Source organism: Neofelis nebulosa, chromosome 2 (genome assembly GCF_028018385.1).
Source record: "Neofelis nebulosa isolate mNeoNeb1 chromosome 2, mNeoNeb1.pri, whole genome shotgun sequence".
NCBI lineage: Eukaryota > Metazoa > Chordata > Mammalia > Carnivora > Felidae > Neofelis > Neofelis nebulosa.
In genome coordinates, this window is record NC_080783.1 from 176,013,827 (window position 1) to 176,037,307 (window position 23,481).

Genomic DNA, 23,481 nt, shown 5'->3' on the forward strand with positions numbered 1-23,481 from the left:
ATTTCTCTTGAGCTTTCTAAGTGGGTAATTGAATTCATTCTTTTGCAGCTTTGGCCTGAGTTCTGAGTTTAGATCTAGATGCCTTGCACCCTCCCTGTCCCACTCCTACCCCACTCCCAAACTAGAATGATTATATATTCTTGCTCTGCTCAGAGCTTCAGAAGAACAAGGACCATGTATTATTCGTCTCTGTATCTTCAGTGCCTAGCCAGAGTTTGGCATGTGAAAAGTACCCAGTGAGTGTTTGTTAAAGAAATTAATTAATCAATTATATAATCAATCAAGATGTGTTCAGTTTTCCCAGTAGGACTTTCACTAATTATTCCTACAGAGAGTTCATTCCCCAGCACAGTGATTCCCAAGTCTGGCTTCACGTTAGAGTCACCTGGGGATCTCTTAGAACCGACTGATGCCGGGGTCCCACCCCAGACCATTACAACCAAATCTTTGATGGCGGGGCTCAGGCATCATCAATAGTTTGGAGAAAGCTCCCCTAAAGGATTACCTTGTGCAGCCAGGGGTGAGAACCACACGAGGTTCTGATTTGGCAGCCGTAAATATACTTTCGTCCTTTTTGACGTGTTCACGTCCCATCTCATCGACTGTCACATTGGCTGTAAGATTAATAACGTGAGTCTGGTCTTAATAGTTACTTTACTCAGTTATGGGACAACAGTGTCCCCACTGCTCCCAACAGAGACTCTGGGAAGATAGACTCCCGGTGGAGGCTTTACTTCCATGTCTTCATGAAGATTCAGGCTAGAACTGTCTTGAAACAACACAAGAGAGCCTCTTCTGTTACATCCTCACTGGAAGTGGATGGTTTGAGTAAATGTGAGCTGGTATTGTGTCTTGAAAAGTAGAATACAAAGCTGCATGCCTGCCACCATAATAAGTGTGAGAAATCTATAAGGTGGGGAAAAGACTTGAAGATGAGTGAATGAAAACTCTAATAGTAATTGTGGGTAAAGCAAGCTGTGAGTTGGGAGGACTTGGGAATGGACCCCAGGTCCTGGCCGTGAGACTCAACGGGCAGGAAGTGCATGGATGGCACGATCTCCCCACTGGCTGGATGCAATGCTCTGACTATCCCTGAGGCTTGCCCCAGACGGGAAGAAAGGGGTCCAAGGAATGACTGAGCCAGGATCACAACAGGAAGGTGCTTGTGGTGACAGGACAGGAGGATGATCAGGCAAGACTGTGGCCAGAAAGGAGATTCAAGGAAGAAGGCAGGGTCAAGAATGGACTGAGGGGATCAGGATGAGGGCCAGGACATGTGGGGCATCCTTCTACGTGGGATCTGGTCTGGGCTCTCAGGCAGGGGTACTTTCTAAAGAGGGGCCTCCCTTAAGATTTTTCTTCTTCTTCCTCTTTCATTTTCCAAATGTCATATACTAGTCGTTTCCTAACATTAAAAAATGTGTGCCTCTGCATCCCAAAAGCGGGCCAAATGACACAGGCTGAGACGATACTAGGAACGGCTCCTGTTTATTGAACATCTACCATGTGCCAAGCACCAAACGAGACCTCACACACACATCTCAAGTAATCCTCTCGATAAACCTGAGGCAATGTTAGCATTATCATCCGCACTTTAAAGACGAGAAAACTGAGGCTGACCGGTTTGTCCAGGATCGCACAGCCCACGTGTGGCACGGCCAGGGCTCAGCCCACATCTGCGTGACTCCTGACAGATGCCTTTGCTCACCTCACACGCCCAGACCGAGCTTCGTCTGAATGGATAGAAATGGCCTCCTCACACCGCAGCCCCACACCTCACCAAAGGCCACCTCTTCTGTCACCAGGAAAGTGACGGACTCACACCAGTGCTGGTTATCCTCACACATTTTCATTATATGGTGGGGGTTTTATGAGAGTCTACAACAGGCTGTTTTTCAAATTTATTTAATTCATCCATCATGCTCTGAAGCCATTTGCTTTTTTATATTGGACAGATGTAATGAGATTTTGGACACTAAAAAATGTTTTTATTAAAAGTTATGACCCAGAGCTAGATGGTAGGGGCTGTGCCATAAATCCCTAGAAGTGTGTGAATTTATAAAGGATGTAGCGACATAACCTTAACCTTTTAGGCCACACCATAGATTACAGGATCACTTAGGCTAATACTGTCTCACTACCTCTCTCCACCTCTGGCCAAATAGAATCATCATCACAATAATTTATGTGGTTATCTGATGTGGTTGCCCTTCCTCTCCTCTTTGCCACCGTTGACCTCTGGCAAGCCAGGGCCTGATGGAAGCAGGTGGTTGAGGACAGAAGTGGTGGTGGCTGTGGTAGGCACGGCCACATTGGGTCTTTGGCCCTGCTTCTCTGTAAATGGGGCTGACTGACCTAACAGTCACCTTTTCTGCAGACAGGATGGAGATGATTATGGGGGATGGTTTCTCCACTCCTTCATTGCCAACAGGAAGCTCTCCTCCAAAGTGGGAAATGATTCAGTTCTTTCTGTTCATGCATAATAACTCCATTTCAGTGTTAATATTGTCAGATTTATATTAATGCTGCACTACTTGGATACCATCCAAAATGTAATTAGCTTGTACATAGTGACCAAAACATGATGATTAAAAACATATATATAATAGATGTTATGTATATTATCTATAATATATATTATCACTGCGACTTTGGTAATTAATATTTGTTTAGCAGACCACCAAGGTATCAGATGGTGAGAGAACAACAAAAGACTGAAAGGAAATTGTACTAGAGAAGTTTATTACTATAGGTCCTGGAGGAGGTACATAGCGCACCTCGGGAGATCACTTGGGAAAGGTCGAGGCAGGGGGCAGGTAGAGAAAGCAGGGCAGGACCGAAGACACGTGCCTTTATTAAGACCCACAGTGAAGTGCTTTGGGTTCCCTGGACTGAGGCCAGAGTGGTCCATTTGCACCAAAAAGAGCAAGGTTTTGGTAAGCTCTACAGGGACCTTAAGGCCTTGGGAAGCCAGAGAGACTGCCAACCACAAGGCTACTGAGGGAGGCATTCCAGGAGCTTAGAATTACTTGTGACTCTGCAGGGTGTTTATCTAGATCCTGCCTCATAGCCTCATGGGAGAGGCTCGTGTCCCTTCAAGGCCCCTGCAGCTGAGCCACATAAATGAATGCCATTGCAGCAGTATCAGGTGGTTTAGCCAAATTCTCAATAATCGTAAACAGTAAAATGAGAAAATTAACAAAACGATTAGATTTGGTCACCTGCCAGCTACTTCTACAACGTGCATTCATTCCTGTATTCTTGAGCATGGCTATGTGCCACTTCCTCTGTGAGCAGCCAGGATTCAGGAATAAATACAGCTTGGTCCCTGCTCCAGGAAGCGCAACGGATGTCCCATCCCTCTGATGATTTTCAGCTCAGAGGATCAAGGAAAGCTTCATGGAAGAGGTGGCCTTCCAGCTGGGCTTTGAGCTTGCAGAGGTGAGAAGAAGAGCATTTCAAGCATAGGGGCAACATGCAGCAGGGCACTTACAAAACCAGCTGGTCACAGACTGCTCCAAAGAGTTTGACTAAAGCACATGGTAGTATTTTTAATTTGTAAAACCAAAATGTTGAGCGTAAACATCGTGCTCTTTTTTTTTTAATTTTTTTTTTAATGTTTATTTATTCTTGAGACAGAGAGAGACAGAGCATGAATGGGGGAGGGGCAGAGAGAGAGGGAGACACAGAATCGGAAGCAGGCTCCAGGCTCCGAGCCATCGGCCCAGAGCCTGACGCGGGGCTCGAACTCACGGACCGCGAGATCGTGACCTGGCTGAAGTCGGACGCTCAACCGACTGCGCCACCCAGGTGCCCCACGTTTATTTATTTTTGAGACAGAGAGAGACAGAGCATGAACGGGGGAGGGTCAGAGAGAGAGGGAGACACAGAATCTGAAACAGGCTCCAGGCTCTGAGCTGTCAGCCCAGAGCCCGACGCGGGGCTCGAACTCACGAACCGCGAGATCGTGACCTGAGCTAAAGTCGGACGCTCAACCGACTGAGCCACCCAGGCGCCCCTAAACATCGTGCTCTTATCCGCTGTCCCCCCCCACCCCCAACCATGGAGGCTGGCTGGGTAATGTCTGTAATCGCAGGAAGATAGGCTTGAAACCTACAAACTTACCCTTGCTGTGTTTCCTAATCAGGCCCGTGTTGTATCACCCACTTCTGCTGGGAACACGTCCAGGGCTTTCCTAGTACACTGGCCACAGCTCCTGCCTGGTGTAACTGCAGATGCCATCATCCTCACTCATAAATCCATGCCATTTGTGTGTCATGCTCTTCGTCCTCATTCATCATCCCTTACCCTTTCAGAATGGCCATCCATTCGAGGATTTTGAAGAACGGTTTGCTGCGGCCACCCCGGTAAGAAGGAGAGGGCCCTGCCCAGTTAACCATTCCACGTCATCATCCCATTGTTCATTTCATGCTCATAAGTCATGCCTTGTGGTTACAGAACAGAAACCTGCCGACCGACTTTGATGAGATTTTAGAGGCAACAAAGGTAAGGCCTCCGGGCTCTTGTTAAATGAGGGTCGTTCTGGCCATTCTCATGCCTTCCATATTCTCATCCAGCCTGCGTGAATGGCAGGTGCCGGCTGTGCTCCGGGGGTGTCTAGTCTAATGTTCACAGGTGAGCTCTGTGATGAGGTCAGATGGCATGTGTATGTTGATACGTGTGTGCGTGCTGAGCTTGTGTTGCAGAGGAACTGACACGCTCTTGTTTTCATCCAACAAATATGTTTCAAGCTCCCAGAATGTCCCAGGAACTCTGATAGATGCTAGAGGTTCGGTAGAGCAGGAGGGCACAGACTCTGTCCTCAAGGAGCTCACACCGCACAGCATAGGAAAGACGGGGCAGGTTAGCCTGGTGTAGTGTAGTACAATGTAGTATAGCAGGGGGTCAGGCACATAAACAGGATGTGCAAAGTGCACCCACTTGAATAAAAACCAGGCGAGGCTGCTGTTCAGTTGATACACCCTGGACTAGGGGCACTGGTCTGCTGCCGATGTTTGTTCAGATCGGTTGATACATAGGCCAGTGCATATTATCACCCCTGAGAATAGGGTGTTTGGGAAGCCTGTAGGACAGGGGGTCCTCAACCGTGGCTGTCACTTAGAATCACCAGGAGAGAGTTTAAAGTCCCAGTTACAAGGCTGTACTTCACCTAATTCAGAATCTCTAGAGGTAGGAACCAGGCATCAATATTTTCCCTCAAGTACATCCAAGGTTGAGAATCCCTGCCTGACCTAAGAGTGTCACATAAGCCATTCTGGATGGTGGGACGGGGTGCAAACTGAGTTAGGAAGCACTGCCCAGAAAAAGAAGAATCCCCTAATTTGTGTCCGGAAGGATGGGTGGGAAAGGCAATTGGGGAAGGAATTGAATGTTCTCGGTAAAAGGAAGAGCATGTGCAAAGAGCCTGAGATGGCCCCTCCTTTTGTGACCCTGTATCTGTCCTCTCCATCACACCACCCTGATTTTGTCCATAGGTTTGTCTTTCCATACAACCACCAGCCCCTGAGAATAGGGATGGGAGCAGGCCCATATCCCCTGCTCTCAGTACAGCAGCTGATGAACAGTAGGGGCTCCAAACTTTTCCTGCATGAAGGAGCTCCTGATGCCAAAACATAAGGAGTGTGTCTGTGAGAATGTGTTTTGGGGGTCAGCCAAGGACATCTCCGCCTTCATCAATGGCGCTTTCAGAATCTGTCTGCAGGAGGGGCCTAGGAGTCTGCTTGCAGCCGTCTAGTTGAACGAGGGACCAGGGGACTCATCTTGAAACAGCAGTGGCACAGCACTCTAGATACTATTCGGAAACCATTGCTTGTTCATATCAAAGAAAGGCTGTGGAGTAGCTGGCCCACGGGAGATATCGAGGGGCTTCCTCCTCAACAACCGAGTTATCCCTGTCCCCTTCACTGGGCTTGGCAGCTTCCAGTATCAATCTGTTTACCCTGGAAAATACCCGGGACCTGAAGACCACAGAATCTGCCGTCGACAGCCACATCTCTACCTGAAGATGTCTAAAGTGCTGGTAATGGAAAGGGGAATGGGCATATTGAGCTGGCCTTCCAGTTGAGAGCCCTTAGGCGGATGTCCATCATGGCAGACCTTTTAGGAACCGCAGCTTCTGGTTAGAGAACATTGTGGCCACACTCCCATTATCTAGGATGCCACCTAACTAGGGCTTGTCAAGCGACAGACAAACGAGGCATTGCGTGGCCTGTGGGTCAAGCCTAGCTTCTTTTAACTCCCACATCACAGACGAGACGTGTCACCTCCTGGTCTCAGCTTACGTGCAAAGTGCAACACCACGGGGCTCACTGAGCGTCAAACATGATGGTCATGTATTGGAAAATGTATTATAAACTATAAAATGTTTTACAAATGTGAATGGTTAGTTTTAATTCTCTTGAGGTCATTAAAATGATTAATTACAACAATATTATCAGATGGAACATGGTTTGTTAGGTTACAAATAAAAAGGACTGGGGCTAACATGGCGGGGGGGGGGCGGTGAAAATAGATATGATTCCAGATCTCAATCACATATGGTTATTAGAATTATTTTTAATTTTATGGCTATAAGAATCCCCCTTTTCTATAAAATTTAATTAACTCAAGTTTCTATTTAAACAGCAAATCCAATGGAATGAAATAACAATCTATGTTTTATGCCCCTGCATGTTTTTCTCGTTTAATCCTTGAGTGAAAATCATCTGGCAAGAGGAAAGTCTATATCTCAAGACTGAAGGTTATTTTAAAAGTTGTGCTTAAGGAGAAAATTAGCCAATAAATTATATTTATGATGTTAGTAAAAGTGTGCCACGAGTTCAAACGCATTTGAAATGTAAATTGTGTGACTTAATTATTAACTTCATTTTATTATTTTCCTACCACTGAAAATAGTTGTAGGCCATTTTAAAAGCATTGAGCCCCAATTGTGAGGAAGCCCAGAAGCTTCATTTGAATTGATTAAACACAAGTATTTCTTTATTGAATCTGGGAGGGAACATAAGGATTGGCATAGTTTTGCCAAATAACATAAAATATTGTAAACATGCTAAAGCCTCTTTCCCGAAGACAAGCAAGTATCTAGAGTCTGGCCGGGTCCGGTCCCACCACAACGTTACCCCTGTCCTGTCCACTTCGCTGGCCTCTTCCCTGCTGCTCTCCGTTCTCACACTCCGTACAAATTGCTTTGCTGCCCACCTGCTCACACCTCCCAGGCCCCTCTCCTTTTCTGCTCATATACTTTCACCTGCCTGGATTATCCTTTCTCATTCAGATGGGGTCTGTTCCCTTTAGAAAACCCTCCTTAAGCTTCTTTGCCAAAAGCTAGCTGATTCCCTTTCTCTGCTCTCCCACAGAGACCCCTGTCACCATCCCTGACACATTACCTTGAAATTACCTACTTCCTTGGAACATCCCACCAGACTGCAAACTCCCTGCAGTCTGGGACTTGGCATTTCTCATCATTCTGTTCACAGCTCCCAGCGCCCAACAGGTGTTTAATGTGTATGGACAAAGCACTGTGTCGTTGGGAAGGAGATGAGTGTGTGTGTAGGGCCCTACTATGTGCCCAGCACCGTTATTCTGTCTGAAAGCTTAAAGGGAAGAATTGAAAGTACATTAACCGATCTAAGCTGCTTTCAGCAAAAAGAGCCTTTTGTACCTTTTTTTAAAATCTTTATTTTTGAGAGAGAGAGGAAGAGACAGAGTGCGAGTGGGGGAGGAACAGAAAGAGAGAGGGAGACACAGAATCGGAAGCAGGCTCCAGGCTCTGAACTGTCAGCACAGAGCCCGACGTGGGGCTCAAACCCATGAGTCACAAGATCATGACCTGAGCTGAAGTCAGACGGCTTAACCGACTGAGCCACCCAGGTGCCCCGATGTACCTTTTTAACCAGGCTTAGACAGACTTCAAACAAAGTCTTGTCAATAGTATTGTCAATAAATCCACAAAGGAGATATTATCATCTCTGCCATCCAGATGAGGGAACTACAGCTCTGTGGAGTTGCAGAGGTTGGAAGTGAATATACCTCCAGATGTGGGGCCTTTCCCAATGCCCAGAGCCCACTCACTCGTCAGTAGGAGAGAACTATCCTTTTTTGTACTAAGTGTAGAGACCTAGCCATGCCTGGTTACAGAAGAATTCAAGTGCGGGCTTCCTGCATGGCAGGCAGGCAGACTCTTCCTGTCCTTTCTGTTGAGTGATGTTTTTAGGTCCCTCAGTCACTATCACTTAAAATCCAGAGAGAAGCCAAAAGAGTTTTTTCCTCAGTGGGCAGGTTTTGCACAAAGCATATGATTGTATACTTTAAGGCAGGCTGTGTGGTTCCTGGCCACAGACTCCCTAGGTCTCTGAAGCTGGAAGTGTATGCAGATTAATTTCTAAGCATATCTTAAAGGGTTTCTTCTGCCGCTGTGGCTGGCCTTGCTCAGACACTCCTGTATGATGGATGGGGATATAGATGATACAGTGTCTACAGTGATGGAGTTGGTAGCAATGATTAATAGTGTATATACTGGGCTGTTTTCGATGCCCTTCCTGGTATTAAATGATATGTTTTCTTTTCTTCCAACTACATTTTTTATCCTAAAGGCTGACTCTTTCAGGGACCGTCATTTGACCGCATGCTCTATATGCAGAAAATTCAAGTCCTGGCCCTGGGTGACCCCGGGGTCACCTCTGTGAGACTCAGCTGAGTCATCAGTAAAAATGGGGATGATGATTCGTACCTCTCAGGTTAGCGTTTGGGGGAACATTTGCTGAGAAGTGGTCACAAAATCATGTCTCACTATCCTTAGCACATCGAAGGCACTTTGTACGTGTGTGCACTCATAAAAGACAAGCACTGAGGGTACTGCCTTCTTGCCTTTATCTCCTGGAGAAGAGAGAGAGCATTGCACTTGATGGGAGGTCAGCGTGAGGTGGTATTTACTGGTAATGGGAGGTGCTAAGCCTGAGTCTCCTTAACTAGCCCCAGATAAACTGCCAGATACCCTGAAGCAGGAATTGATTCTGGCTGCGTCCCAGACATTGTCTTTAGGGTCATGAGGTATTGTAATGACCAGCTGGATTTACTGTTGATATAGCCGCGATGGAAAATGTCATACCATTTTAAAGCAGCGCCCGGCAGCATTGGCTTCCCTTGTGGTGACATCATTCTCTTTTTATCTTTTCAGGCTGTGACCCAACTAGAACTTTTTGGGGACATGTCCACCCCTCCTGATATAACCTCTCCCCCTGTAAGTACTCACAGCCGCTCAGCCCTCCGTCCCTTCCCTTCCCTCCTTCAGCTGCATGGTGAGGAGAATATGAGCTTTGGGTAAAAGAGGGCCACAGGTGGGTTCCAGCTCTGATTCTTTCTAGCTGTGTGGTTTGGGAAAACCAGCATTTCTAAACCTCAATTTCCTCTGCTGCTTTTTAAAGGAATTATGATACATGCGTCTATTTTGAGAAATAAGTGAAACCATGCATCAGCGATTATAGGACCCCCCCCACCCCCCCCAACCCCCCCACCCCACCCCCAACCCCCCCCCCCCCCCGCGCATACTTGCTGCCCTGCGGGGCAGTGGAGAAAGACGTCAGCGTCAGCGGGATGAGTCCCTGCCTGCACGGGGCACATGCTCTAGTTGAAATACGGGCAAGAAAGGCCACAGGACTGCACACACAGTGAGGCATTTGTCAGCGCCAACCCAGAGCCCGCACAGCCTGGTGGTCAGCCCAGTAAAAGAAGCACCTTCTGCCCTGGCCCTTTCTGTCTTTTCCTGTCTCTTCCTTTATCGGCTCTGCCTCTTCTTTTCATCCCCCGCCCCTCCACTTCCCACCTGCCTTCTTGCTTCCTGGAGCTTCTCATGAAGCTTTGGAGTCCCAGCTCTAGTTTCAACCAGGGTGTGTCTCCCATTGCTTGTCACTGCTTACAATGGGACAGAGACTGCTGGGAACCCTAATTTGAAAATGAAAACCTAAGCAAAATGGAATCCCAGTGCTTTGAGAACCGGTTGCATTCAAAGGCAACCCTGTGGCCATAGCAAAGAATAGAGCTGAGATGGCCCCTCCAGAGCCTCCCCTGCCCGCTCCCCGGAAGTGGGAGGTGGGCAGAAGGCAGTCGGCCACAGCTGCACCAGCAGCAGCCGCTGGGAGGGGGCAGCTCCTCTGGGTGCTGCTCGGTCGTACAGCCGGAGGGATGGTGCTATGGTTCATTGGCAAGATGTGCCTCAGAGAAGAGGCTGTATGTACCCTCATGACTGAGGACAGATGGCACGAGACTCTGCTGCCCACAGCTGCCGCCTGGGACTCTAGACACAGCTGCCTTGCTCCCGATACCTGATGTCCAGAGCAGCCGTGACAGTGGGGACAGCAGCTCCTGTCTCCAGGGAGGCAGTCTCCTCTCCTCCATCCCAGGGGCAACAGCTGCATCTTGGGCACTTAGAGACTCAAGCTGTGGAGCCAGAAAGGTCTGAAGAGATCTTCTAACCTCCCTTCATTTTACAGATGAGCAAACTGAGTCCCAGAAAGGACATGTGACTCGCCCAGGGTCACGTGTGGGAAACAGCAGGGCGTTGATTGTGTTCAAAAGTGCTTACTGCAGCAGCTCATGGCTATGTTTCTGGCCCCGAACCCAAGTGCGTTACAAATGGGTATTTAAGAATCCTCAGAACAATGCCATTCCTCCCCCAGGCTGCTGCTCTAAAAATGGCCTTGTCTAATTGCTGTGGTTTCAGGATTAATTGCTTGCCCCAGTCTATTCCAAGGGGAAAAGAAAAATAAGGATGTCATGGCATGGAATAGGCATACTTTGTAGGCAAAAGGCTGCAGCAAATGGGCATGGACCTTTAAAACCCTGAGGGCTGATGCTTTTCTTTCAGTACCCCTCAGTACCCCTTTGATTTACTTGATTTATTTGATTTATTTCAGCACACCTCACCTTAGCCAGCAGCTCATGCGCCAGACCTCTCTCGGATGCCAGCATAGGCTGGGCACTTGAGCATTTGCACCCCCTTAGGCATTGTTGTTGTGGTGGTTTTTTTGTGGTTTTTTTGCTTTTGTTTTTGTTTCTTTTTTTTTTTTTTATCATCTTCTTGAAAATGTTTACTTCTCTTTACACGTGGAGATTCAGGCAGAATTCTGAAAAGGCACCAGCACACAAGGGTCTCTGCTCTAGTCGCTAAGCTTGATTGTTCATTTAGACAAGCTGTTTATTTATCATGTATTAAGTGACAAGCCCCGAACGAGACGCATAGTAGGTCCTGAGTGGACGCGTGTCAATTTAAATTGACCACCCCTAAAGGATGAAAGCCAGATATTATGGAGTAATGCGATGGCCTGAAAATACCCGCAGGGGGCAGGGTCTCACACTAAAGGGTCATGGTACTGACCACTCTTTGCTGATCACCTGCTATTGCTTCAGCATTCAGTGACTTAAATGCATGGTCCCACTTAATTATCACAGTTGCTCTATAGGTAGGTATCATTTTTCCTGTTCTGTGGTTGCTACGTACAACCACCTCATGGTCTGCATACCATATACGTGGCTTGGACCGTGGCTTGCTTCTGCAGCATCCCCTGCCCCTTATTTCCTGCACCTGCTGCTCCCCATCCTTGATGGCCGCTGCACCAGGGTTCCTGGGAGCCTCATGCTGCACCTTCTGCCTCTCTCTGTCTGACAGACTCCTGCAACTCCAGGTGATGCCTTTATCCCGTCTTCATCTCAGACACTCCCGGCGAGTGCAGACATGTTTAGTTCTGTACCTTTCGGCACTGCTGCTGTACCCTCAGGTAAGCTGTCTTCCACCTGCTTCCTTTCCTTCGGCCTCCACTCATCAAGAAAGAGAAAGGGTTGACTTGAACAGCTGCCAGATCATGCCAGAACACCTGTGGAACCACCGGTCTCTCTAAGTGACATTGAGAGGCTGCCAGTGGGGGCTGAGGGAGTGTTTACAAATCTGTAGTCTGCTGTAGATGAATTCACCTGGAAAGGTCAAGCTTCTAGGTGATTCACGTATGTAGCGCTAGGGAGCCCTCTGCACACAGAGCCGTGCAAATCAGTACAAGTTCATTTCCTCCTATCCATCTCAGCCAGAAAGAGGAAAGTGGCAGGTGAGGGATATTAGCTCTCTACAGACCTCTTGAGATCTGATTGATAGGTGTCTGCCTCATTTGGTAGAGACTCAAGAACCAGGAGGTTCTCCATGTATACAGGACATTGAGGGGCAGAGAAAACTGCCAACAGTGAATTGGGACGGTGATGGAGCTCTTAGTGATTTTGAAAGTATTTGTTCTGTTTTCCAAACATTCTCTAAAATATATATACTACTTTTACAACAGGGTAAGATATATATATATAGGAACAGTATTGTAGGTATGGTATGAACTGGTGGGATCTCAGACACCTTAATTTGTTTCCATGGCAACAGGCACTCCACGTAGCCAGGGCAGTATACTTGAATGTGGCCAGAGATGATATTCTGCTCTTTACATACATGAGAGCCTTAAAGACTTTTTTTCTTTCTTTAGCTACATATTTGACATCTGGGTGGCTTCAGCTTTCTAGTTCATTCTTAGATATGGCAAATAGAGCCTGAATATTTTCAAATACAAATCTTCTTGCGTTTTTTTCTATAAATAATTTTAATTATATAGTGTTAGAAGCAAATTCTTGCCACCGAATGTGAACCTTGCTGCTACTCAAAGTGAAGTAAAAATTCACAGTCTCTTATGAAATAGTTACAGTTATTCCCCATGAGCCCAGAGGTCGTTGTATGAAATTTTCAGAAGCAGCAGAGATCGGTACTAACTTAAAATGTAGAATATGCAAGTAACCCGGAAACATATTGAATTGACCAGCTTCCCAATCAAATCTCTTATACTCCTCTCTAAAATGGGACTGTGGTGATGACTAGTTTTCCTTACCTCAAATAGATATTAAAATTTCCTTGGGAATAGTGTAATAGAATATGTTGTCTTAAATAAGAGTAACAGTTTTCCGTAAGAAATGTATCGCCTTCCTATGTCGAGAATCCCCATGCTTCATCCTCATTGTTTGATCCGTGAAGATGTGCTGGAACAGGTGATGGGAACTTTAGGCCCCAAACTAACAAACTGGCAGAAATGTTCACTCCACAAACATTCACTGAGTGCCGACATGAGCCGGGCCCTGTTCTAGGTGCCTGGGGTATGTCAGTGAATGCACCAGACACAGGTCCTGCCTCCAGAGAGCTTCCTTTCTACTGGGGAAACAGGCAACAACATAAAAATAAGTAACTTATGTAATACGTTCAAAAACGGTAAGTGGTGCAGGCAGAAGAAAATGTTGAGTGAAGTGTGGGAGCTTTGGAGCATGTGGAGAGCAGGTGTAAATGGAGGTTGGTTATGGTCAGGTGGGGCTCATGCAAAGGTGAGATGTGAGCAGACTAGAAGGGGTGAGGGAGGAAGCCAAGAAGATGTCAGAGTGCAGAGTATTCTAGTCAAGGAGTCTCCATTCCCCTCTGTGTAAGTGAGAGTGGGACAAAATGCAATCACACGTCTTCCGACCCTAATGTTTCAGTAAAAGCACCTAAGGACCTGCCCAGGTCTTGCACAGGACTGCTCTGGGCCTCCTCCTGAGCCTGTGTCACATTAGGGCTTTGAAGACCTGGGTTTTCAACTTGCTAATTGACCAGCCGTGTTGCAAACTATGGACAAGCCACATCACATCCAGATTCAGTTTCTACAGCTGCTAAAATAAAATAAAATAAAATAAAATAAAATAATATAAAATTAATAGATTATGTTCCAATTTTCAATTTTTAGAATGGAAGTGCAAAATTAATTTCAGTGAGCACATTTTTGCTTCTTGAAGTGCCTGCTTCTGCTTCAGATATGCTGAGGAACAAAAATAGACTTCAGTTGGTGGTCACCTGTCAGCCTTTTCCTCCTTTAACTCGCCCTAAAAGAAAAAATCTCTGCAGACATTGGGTCTCCATCTGCCTGTCCCTCATTGTCCAGCCAGTGGTAGGGAGCCGGGGACATGAACTATGGTATGCAGGACAATAGATGGGCTGCTGGAGGAATTTGCGTCCGATGGGCTGCGTTTGAATCTTGGCTCGTCTATTTATGTATGTGTTAGACTCCTGAGTGAATTACTTAATGTGTCAGAGCCAGAGTTTCTTCATCTTTATACCTGAATTGAAAATAACACTTGCCTTGCAACAGTATCTTGAGAATTAAGTGAGAAAATAAAGTTAAGCGCCTTGAAACTTATTAGCATCCTAATGCTTCACATGGAAATGCAGCTGTTTTTGCTATTATTATTATTATTATTATTATTATTACTCTTATGTCTAAAGCAGAAGAAAATGTCTTGTCCTACCTATATTTTTATAGGTATTTTATATTTACCTTTTTGGAACATTTAGAAAAACATCCCAGCAATAAAGTTTAGGTCTTTGGCCTCCTGTGTGTGGCAGAGCTGGCCTGGGGGCTCAGAGAATGTCCCGTGTCTGAATACAGGCCCTGCCACTAACCAGCTGTGTAATACTCAGCTAAATGTCTTCTGAGCCTCAGGGAACCTGTCTGTAAAATGGGGACGGTAATTCCACCTTACAGAGCTGGTCTGATGACTGCACAAGTTAATACATGTACTAGAACATTGAAAACAGTGCCTGGCAGCATTGACATGAGTAAGCAGTCAGCACGTTTGCTAGCCTGTCCATTAGGAGCCCTGGCCCTGGCCCCCACCCCCTGCTCTGTGACAGCTGCCACAAGCCCTCCCCTCAGCAAGCTGCAGTTTCTCGTGTACGGGGTAAAGAGATACTGAAAACAGCTATGCCAGAGGCTTGTTGCTAGGATCAGTAAGCTCCATGAGGGCAAGGATGTTTTTTTAACTGTTTTGTTCTTCACTGCATCTCCAGAGACCGAAATAGTGCTTAGCATCCAATAGGGCTACTTTTGAATGAATGAATGAATAAATGAATGAATGAATGAATGAACGAACGAATGAATGAACGAACGATTGTGCTAATGTAAATAAGCATCACCATACAAGTTCTGCATAAATGTTCAGGGCGTACCTTCGTTTCCTGTATTTTTCCCATATTTTAGTCTGTTTTTTTTTTTTTAATCCAAATAATGAGGTATCCCCAGGTGCAAGCATCTGGTTGTAAATTGCAATTTTCAACACTTCTTAAAAATCTAACTGGAAGGCAGTAATGCAGGTGTTTCCTTTCAGTTCACAGTAAGGAGATTTATGATTGATCTGCACTCCGTGGCATAAACAGATGCTCCACGGCCCCTCCTCCCTCCACTGTCGAACATTAATGACTAAATGTTACTAAGCAGTTAAGTGGCTGCCGTGGCACACACCAAGTGGCTCCCCAGGTCCACTGCTACCACAGTCCTGCTACCGAGGTGTGCCGTCGGGCATGCACAATGCCATGTGGCCCGAGAGCCTTAGCTCACAGATTTGGGGACAGCCCAGGCTGCAGAGACCACCCCCCTCCAGGAGAAGCAAGTCAGACCTGCGAGTTCCCAAACATGATACCCAATTACCCCGTGCTGCTTTTTTTTTTTCTTTTGAATATTGTACTTTGGTCTGAAGCAGATGGCATGAAGCCAGGGAGACATGCTAATAGCTCTCTCCAGAAAAGTGTGCACAGCCCATCTGTTGGTTCCTTGTGGGGGGAAAAAAAAAGACAGAGTGAAAGAAAAACCTGCCACCAACAGTAGAATCTTTAGAGATCACAGTACTTACAGATCTTGGAGTTTAATTGTACACTTGGAAAAATGCAGTGGAGGCATTTATTCTACTGTAACTCATTCACCTTTATAAAGAGACTTTCTCCAGTCTCCAGCATTTAGGGGGCCATCGATGTGGCCCACAACTGTGGTAGACACAGAGGAGGTGGAGAGAGAAAATAAAGGGTTCCTGCCAGCAGGTGGTTTCTTGTCTAATGAGGGAGGACAGAGTAACTGGGCGATAACAACACAGTGTGACAAGTGCCATAACGGAGATGAACACTGAGGACTGCGGAAGCCCAGAGGAGGAGAACCAGCCGAATCCCCAGAGCAGGGAAAGTACCCAGCACAGGTGATGCTGAACTGGTTCTCAGAGAGCATGTAAGGAGTAGCCACATGAAGGAGGGGGTGGCTTTCCGGGCAGAAGCACCAGCAGAGATGAGAGAGAGCAGGTGGAGTTTTGTTTGCAGCTGCTGTGGGGAAAGGTACCGGTGAAAATGGGATGGAGAGGTGGGAAAGGGGACTGACCCCTAAAGGCTCCTGAGCCAAGCTAAGGCATCTGAACCTTATACTCAAGACCGTGAAGCACTGTATTTGCATTTTAGAACAGTCCTCCAGGGGCAACGAGGGGGGTGGAGCGGAAGCAAACTAAAAAATAGCCTGGCTGGAGGCTGAAACCTTCCATCCCTTCATCAAAATGGCCATCAAGTGGCGCCCTGGTGGCTCAGTCCGTTAAGTGTCCGACTTCAGCTCAGCTCATGGTCTCATGGTTCGTTAGTTTGAGCCCCGCGTTAGGCTCTCTGCTGTTGGTGCAGAGACCACTTGGGATCCTCTGTCCACCTTCTCTCTCTCTCTCTCTCTCTCTCTCCCTCTCAAAAATAAATAAACATTTAAAAATAAATGGGCAGCAAGTTTGAGGTAGTTGAAAGATCCATGTCTCCCCCATGTCAGACCCAGTGCCCCCTTTTTATGACAAATATTTGTAATGTCACCTTTAAATTCTTGAAATTCATCGATAATATAACTTACCCACACAGCTTTTTAAAAAGTCAATATGAAGCCTGCATTATAAGGAGGAACTTTTCAAAAGCTAACTTATAATAAAAAGATACGTATCTGAATACGGAAAACGCCCAGGTCCGAGCACACTAGATGTCCTACTAAGCGGCCTGGTGTGCATACCTATATAGAGAGGCACTGCAGGTGCAGACAGATGCATGAACGTGGTGTTGGTTCAAACACCAGGAGAAGTGTTTCTGTCGGGACCACGGCTTTCCCAAATGGGGAGCAGCTCTTAACAGTGTTTCAAACAAAACAAAATACAGTCTGCCCTCAGAGTACACAGTTGTGACCTTCCTAGAAAACTGTGCAATGAAACTTTGCCTTTCCATGTAATTCAAAGTCCAGTCCATACTCAGTTGTAAGATACACTGTGGTATAACTTGCACACGTTGGTCTCAGACATTGTAGGATATCCACGCTCGCCGCCTCTTAAATGCGGGTAGGGTCTCCCTCTAGCCAATTGCCCTGACACCCAAATACACGCCCCAGATATCCTGGTCACCTCCTAAGGGATGGTAGCCCTCCAACTGAGAACCCCTGGGCCCCACCAAATAAATCAGAAAGTAAGAAACACACTTGCAGAATTCTTGGTCTGTTGGTGGGCTTAACTCATAGCCTTATTAGGTGATAGGTGAGGTGAAAATCAACATAAGCGGCTGTCAGGTTTGGAGTGTCAACGTCATTGTGTCTTCGCCCCTCTTAGTTCAGTGCGCTAGGGCTCAGGGGATCTCATAAGGATATTGTCTGTGTTGCTCCTTGATGCTCCATAAGTGCATTGCACACTGCTGGATTAATCAGCAAGAAGCCCGTGTGTCCTGTCTGTGACTCTCTGGCACCTCCTGTCACCTTGCAAGGAAACAGCTAGACTTTAAATGCTGCCCCCATTCCTTATCCATCATTGAAGGGATCTGAGGCTGGAGCGTGAGTGACGCCCTCTGTACGCGATTTCTCTGGGCTCCCCGGGGTCATTGACATCACCCATGACCCGACCAGCACCACAGCGCCTGCCTGCCTTCCCTTTGGAAATTGCTAGGATACCCTGCATCCACTCCTCCTTTCCTGGCCTCACTGCTGCACACCTGCAAACTCCTTCTGACAGCCACGAAAAGGCTGGTTTTGAGAAGTCAGGCCAAGTCGGCGTCTCCATCCTCTACTCCGCCTGGCCGGGGCATCTGTCTCCAAGGCTCAGCAGCACATGCATATGGCCCCTGGGCCCCCTGAGAAGGGCAGGGACCACCGGAAGCACGTGGGGGTTTCTCTGGGCCCGCCCACACTTTGCCGAAACCCTGGGTGACTGTACCAGGTGTACTGACCGTGCGAAGATCAGAAATTGGTCTTGGCCGTCTGCGTGGGGCACTGTGGTACAGAGGGAAGAACATTAGCTTCGGGGATGGACGACCTCAGTTCAGATCCTGATCCCACTTGGCATTGACTGTGTGACCCCAAGCACAGTACTTTCCCTCTCTGAGCACCAATTTCCTTATCCCTAAAATAGAGATAATAAGAACACCTCCCCTGCGAGGATTTTGTGAAGATGTAAAGCATCTATCTAATGCTGTACCTAGAATGTTACAGTCATTTCTAAGTGGAAATGATTCATGTTACTTTTGTCCATGTGAACGTATCAGTTGTGCTGCTTTTAAAATGGCTATATCTCACCTGAAAGGACTTAGTACGGCCAACAATTCTCATGGCAACCTACATGAGTAGACGCCCTGGAGTTTCGCAGTACCCAACATATGCCACTGTATGAGGTGCCCCCGAGTAGACAGTCACCTAAAATTGACATCGTCATCATAACACAGAAATCGTGTGTAATAATACCTGTAGCTACCATTTATTGCATGGCTGCTGTATACAAGCAAGGAATTAAGTACTTCAAAGGCTTTATCTGGTTCAAATACTACTAACTGCTAACATTTACCAAATGCTCACTCTGTGTCTGGTGTAGGACTCCACCTCACATACATCATCTCCATTTATCTGTAAACTAGACCTGTGTGACAGAAGGTATTTAACGTCCCCTTTTCAGATAAAGAGGCAGAGCCCTAGAGAGCTTGTGAGCGCTCCCTAAATTTCAGAGATAAGAAGTGGCGGTCTGAATTTTAACCCGTGCCTCGCAAACTGACACTCTGGTTCTTCTTCCCTTGGCACACGGCTTCGATGCCTGGAAGGAAGATCTTCCTACCTGGCTTTCCAACAAGGAGCCTGACTTTTAGCTTAGAGAACTGGCGCGATTGAGAATGTCCCAGGCCTAGGAAGAAGGGGAGGCAAGATTGAAACCCACATGTGCCTGATGTCCAGTTGTCTGCCTTTTCCCATGGGACACACCGGCTCTCGAGGCTCTGGTGTCAGAAATCTTTAGCAATTCTAGCAGTATTGTCATTATCCCCCAGATGTCTGCCTGGCTTGCTCCCTCACTGCATTCTGGTTTCCTCTTATGAATCGCCTCCTCGGAGAAGTTTCCCCTGACCATTGCTCTAGACAGAACGCTCCCTGAGAGTAGGGGCTTCTGTCTCACTCATCTTTGTGTCTCCAGTCCCTTGCACATAGCCTGACACTTAATGGTTGTTCCGTTATCTTTCTGCTTATCCCTTGAATCCGTGGATTGTTCCTTCCTAGGGTGCCTGACTATTCTTCTACCCGTTCCAGGTTATGTTGCAATGGGCGCTGTCCTCCCATCCTTCTGGGGCCAGCAGCCCCTCGTCCAACAGCAGATCGCCATGGGTGCTCAGCCACCAGTCGCTCAGGTGATGCCGGGGGCTCAGCCCATCGCATGGGGCCAGCCGGGTCTCTTCCCTGCCACTCAGCAGCCCTGGCCAGCTGTGGCCGGGCAGTTTCCGCCAGCCGCCTTCATGCCCGCACAAACTGTTATGCCTTTGCCAGCCGCCATGTTCCAAGGTCCCCTCACCCCGCTTGCGACTGTCCCAACCACGGGTGACTCCACCAGGTCAAGTCCACAGACCGAGAAGCCCAGGCAGAAAATGGGGAAAGAGATGTTTAAGGATTTCCAGATGGCCCAGCCTCCACCCGTGCCCTCCCGCAAACCCGACCAACCCTCCCTCACCTGTACCTCAGAGGCCTTCTCCAGTTACTTCAACAAAGTCGGGGTGGCACAGGATACAGATGACTGTGACGACTTTGACATCTCCCAGTTGAATTTGACCCCCGTGACTTCTACCACGCCATCAACCAACTCACGTGAGTGCCTGTCTTTGGAAACATAAATCCAGTGAGAGCGACGCCTTGCTTCTGGAGTCAGTGAACTCCTTTCGGTTCCCATGCAGCAGGCTTCCTTGTTTACATCACTACTAACAATAATAATAGCTGCCCGGTACGAGGTACCAACAATAATATACATACCTACTTCGTATAATGGCTTTGATTACTTTTATACTCATAACAGTGCTTATTACAGGTTTTGTTAGACCTTTTAGGCCAATATAGCGAAGTTCAAAAACAGGAGGGTAGGCAGAAGGGGAGCATCGAATACAAACCTGTCGCTTTTGTACCATGTCACTCTGCTGCTCAAGTTTTATTTGTTCACATCCATTCGCTCATGATCCCTGCTTATGACACACAGATTCCTGAAATGGAAATGCAGGGTGAATGGGAACCGCAGATGTTTGGGGGACAAGGACAAAAAATTAGAACAGAAAATTAAGATCAAGAGAAAACTTGGAGAGAAAGAGCAGCTGTAAGTCTCGTGCAACTAGTGTAGTAGAAGCCAGATTTGGGCTTAAGGCTTTGGGTAGGCAAAGAGAAAAATCGGTAGCCTTGCAGAAACCTCTAGACTGGGAACCAAGGACCAGGTTGATCACTTTGTAGTTTTGTGCCTATGGGCGAGTGATTTTATTTCCATGAGCCTCAACTGCCTCATCTCTCTTAGGCTAAGGGATATTAAAAGGATTCAGTGGTACAGTTACTGAAGCATTGTATACCTCACGGAGTTTAAAGTATTTTTATCACCATTATTGTTGCATAGTGAGTGGTTTTCTGCAGAATCCTGACCAGGGTTCCAAACCTTGGCTCTCCTACCACAAGCTGTGTCTTTGGGTAAACGTATGACTTTTCTTCTTCACCTCAGCTATATCATGGGTAAAATATGCGAGTTGGCTTGGATGAGCCATGTGCCTCCTAGTTCAGGCATTCAGTGATTCTGTCCCAGCTCACTTTTCTACTGCAAGCATCCGGAAAACCATACCCATGTAGCCAATCAGAATCCAGACACACTTGAGCGTGGATATGCTTGGTCAACGCCGTTCGCAAAGGTGTCTGCCGATTCAGTCTGTGCCTTGACAACTGATAAGGGAAAAGAAAAGTCTCATGGAACAATGAGTTTGGCGTTTTCATTACTGTCATAGATGATATGGATCACTGCTTGGCCAATATCGTGAATTGTCGAAAAAATCTAATGCTAACACAATTAGATAGTGTCATTTCAGCCAGGTTTGGAAGGCTGTTCTGAAAAGGAATGTCTTCAGTGTGTATAAACAACACGCTTCCACTCAGGCCGTATGATCTACATAGCAGGGGCCTCACTATTAACTCTAACTCATAGGGTTTCAATGAAGAATAATGAATAAAAAATGAAATGGTCGAAGAATGAGAGTCATGCATAAATAAGCTTCTCTTGACGACAAGCGCTCTCTTTCAACAGGCTTGTGTGCCAGCCACAAATAAAACGAAAGTTTCAATTCTTTGAGGACAGGAAATGTGTCCTAATCATTCGTACCCTTCTCATAATGCTAGCATAGCATCTCGCCCGTGGGAGACATTTGCGAAAGGTCAATAGAGATTGAAATGAAGGAAACAGGCCGCTCAGTTACTGTTGTGTTTTAGAGCAAGGTTCTGCAACCTTGACTCTGTTGGTATTTTGGGCCAAATCATCCTTTGATGTGGGATCTGTGCTGTGCTCATAGGACATTTAGCAACACCCTTGCCCTCCACCCATTAGATTCCAGAAGCACCCATCCTCTGCCCCTAGTCATGACAGTCAAAGATGACCCGAGATATTGCCAGACGTTCCCCAGGATTTAAATTGCCCCAAATTTAGAACCACTCTTGTAGATTATAGAGGTATTCTAGAAAACCTTCTGCAGCCTGAGACATGTCAATAAATGCCTGATTATGCTTCCAATCAATTTCATCTGGTAAGTGGGAGCAGTCTACCTCTCAGACAGCAGCTCAGCCTGGGTTCTCAGCCTTTAGTCAGCAATGAGCCACTTCCAAACACAATTCAGAATCCAGTTACACTAACATATATTAAACAGCTATCACACATCAGGGTGTTTCCAGATAGCTCATCTCACTTAAACTCACTACAACTAGTTTGCTCCATAATCGTCTCACAAAACAAAACAGATTTCCTTTTAAATTAAAAAAAAAAAAGTGTTTTCTTTCAAAGAAAAGAGTGAAGCCAGTCTTTATATCCTCTTATGCAGAAGCATCACCTTCAGAATGTTTTGAGTGGAGGATCAGTCGGACCAAAAGTAAACCACAACTAGAGATAGAGCGCACGGTCTGACTTCAGCTCAGGTTATAATCTGGCCGTTTGTGAGTTCGAGCCCCGCGTCGGGCTCTGTGCTGACAGCTCAGAGCCTGGAGCCTGCTTCAGATTCTGCGTGTCCCACTGTCTTTGACCTGCCCCCCACTCATGCTCTGTCTCTCTCTCTCTCTCAAAAATGAACAAACATTAAAAAAAGAGGGAAATGGAGCACACAGTTGGCCGCACAGCGGAGACCGGCCCACGTTGAATCCCAGCACTCCTGTTTCGTGGCGCTCTTCACTCTGAGAAAGTCACTTCACCTCTCTGAGCTTCAGTGTCTTCATCAGAAAAGAACAATAGCTAAACAGCACTTTGCAGCATTTGCATTAGAGAATGCCGTGAATGCGGTGCCCAGCTTGCTGGCACAAAGTAGAGAGAATCATTATTCTAAATACATATCCATCAAGGCAAAAGGCACTCACCAAGTTTGAGAATCACTCACTATCTGACAAACAGCCAGATTTAGTAAATTCTGGGCAGTTATGGTAGGGAGGCCTTATCCGTGTCATTTGGAATTTAGCTACTAAATCAAGCCATAACCACTTCCTCATTTGGGGCTGAGCCAGTGACTGGTGTTTTCCAGGCCAAATTAGAAATCGCTGAAAGAAGAATGGCTTCAACTGGCATATTTGTTAGAACCTCTGGAACAAGTGAGATGAGGAAAACGTGGGAAGGCCGGGACAGAAAGCGCAGAGCCTTACGCAGTGAGAAGTAAAGTGCTAGTTGTCAACCTGCCAGCAGCTCCATCCATCCCCCCACCTCACTGAGGCTATCTTCGTGCAACACGTGTTTATCAAATACCTGCCGCGTGCGAGGTTCTACCATTCACCAACTGTGTGGCCTTGAGCAATTTAGCACCCTCACTTCCCTTATCCGTAAAATCAGGATAACTCCTACCTCAAAGAGGCTTTGGGAGGGTTGGAGATCCTGTCTGTGAAGTTTCTGGCCGCATCTGACACATAGAGGGCACTCGATACATGGGCATCACCATCCTCCAGTCTATTTATTATAGAAATAAATGCATGACGGTAAGGAAGAGAGAAGAAAGAAAAATCTGGTCGGTGCTTATCACCTGGAGTGTGTAGAAATGCAGAGTTTCTGAACCAGTAGGTCCAGAACCAGTAGGTCTGGGGTGGGGGCCTA

The 23,481-nt window shown here is 46.8% G+C and overlaps 1 protein-coding gene across 21 annotated transcripts in view; it reads left to right on the forward strand.

Annotated features, from left to right (window-relative positions):
- The window catches only part of DAB1 (DAB adaptor protein 1), a 1,141,854-nt gene that overhangs the window by 1,103,018 nt on the left and 15,355 nt on the right, over nucleotides 1-23,481 (forward strand). For 13 of the 21 annotated variants that reach the window (XM_058717252.1, XM_058717251.1, XM_058717244.1 and 10 more), the window contains 5 exons: nucleotides 4,317-4,367; nucleotides 4,459-4,506; nucleotides 9,197-9,259; nucleotides 11,684-11,792; nucleotides 19,443-19,991. In XM_058717252.1, coding sequence (XP_058573235.1) covers nucleotides 4,317-4,367; nucleotides 4,459-4,506; nucleotides 9,197-9,259; nucleotides 11,684-11,792; nucleotides 19,443-19,991 — 820 coding nt within the window. The remainder of the gene's footprint in view (nucleotides 1-4,316; nucleotides 4,368-4,458; nucleotides 4,507-9,196; nucleotides 9,260-11,683; nucleotides 11,793-19,442; nucleotides 19,992-23,481) is intronic. The other 8 variants (XM_058717259.1, XM_058717257.1, XM_058717263.1 and 5 more) reach the window with 3 other exon arrangements.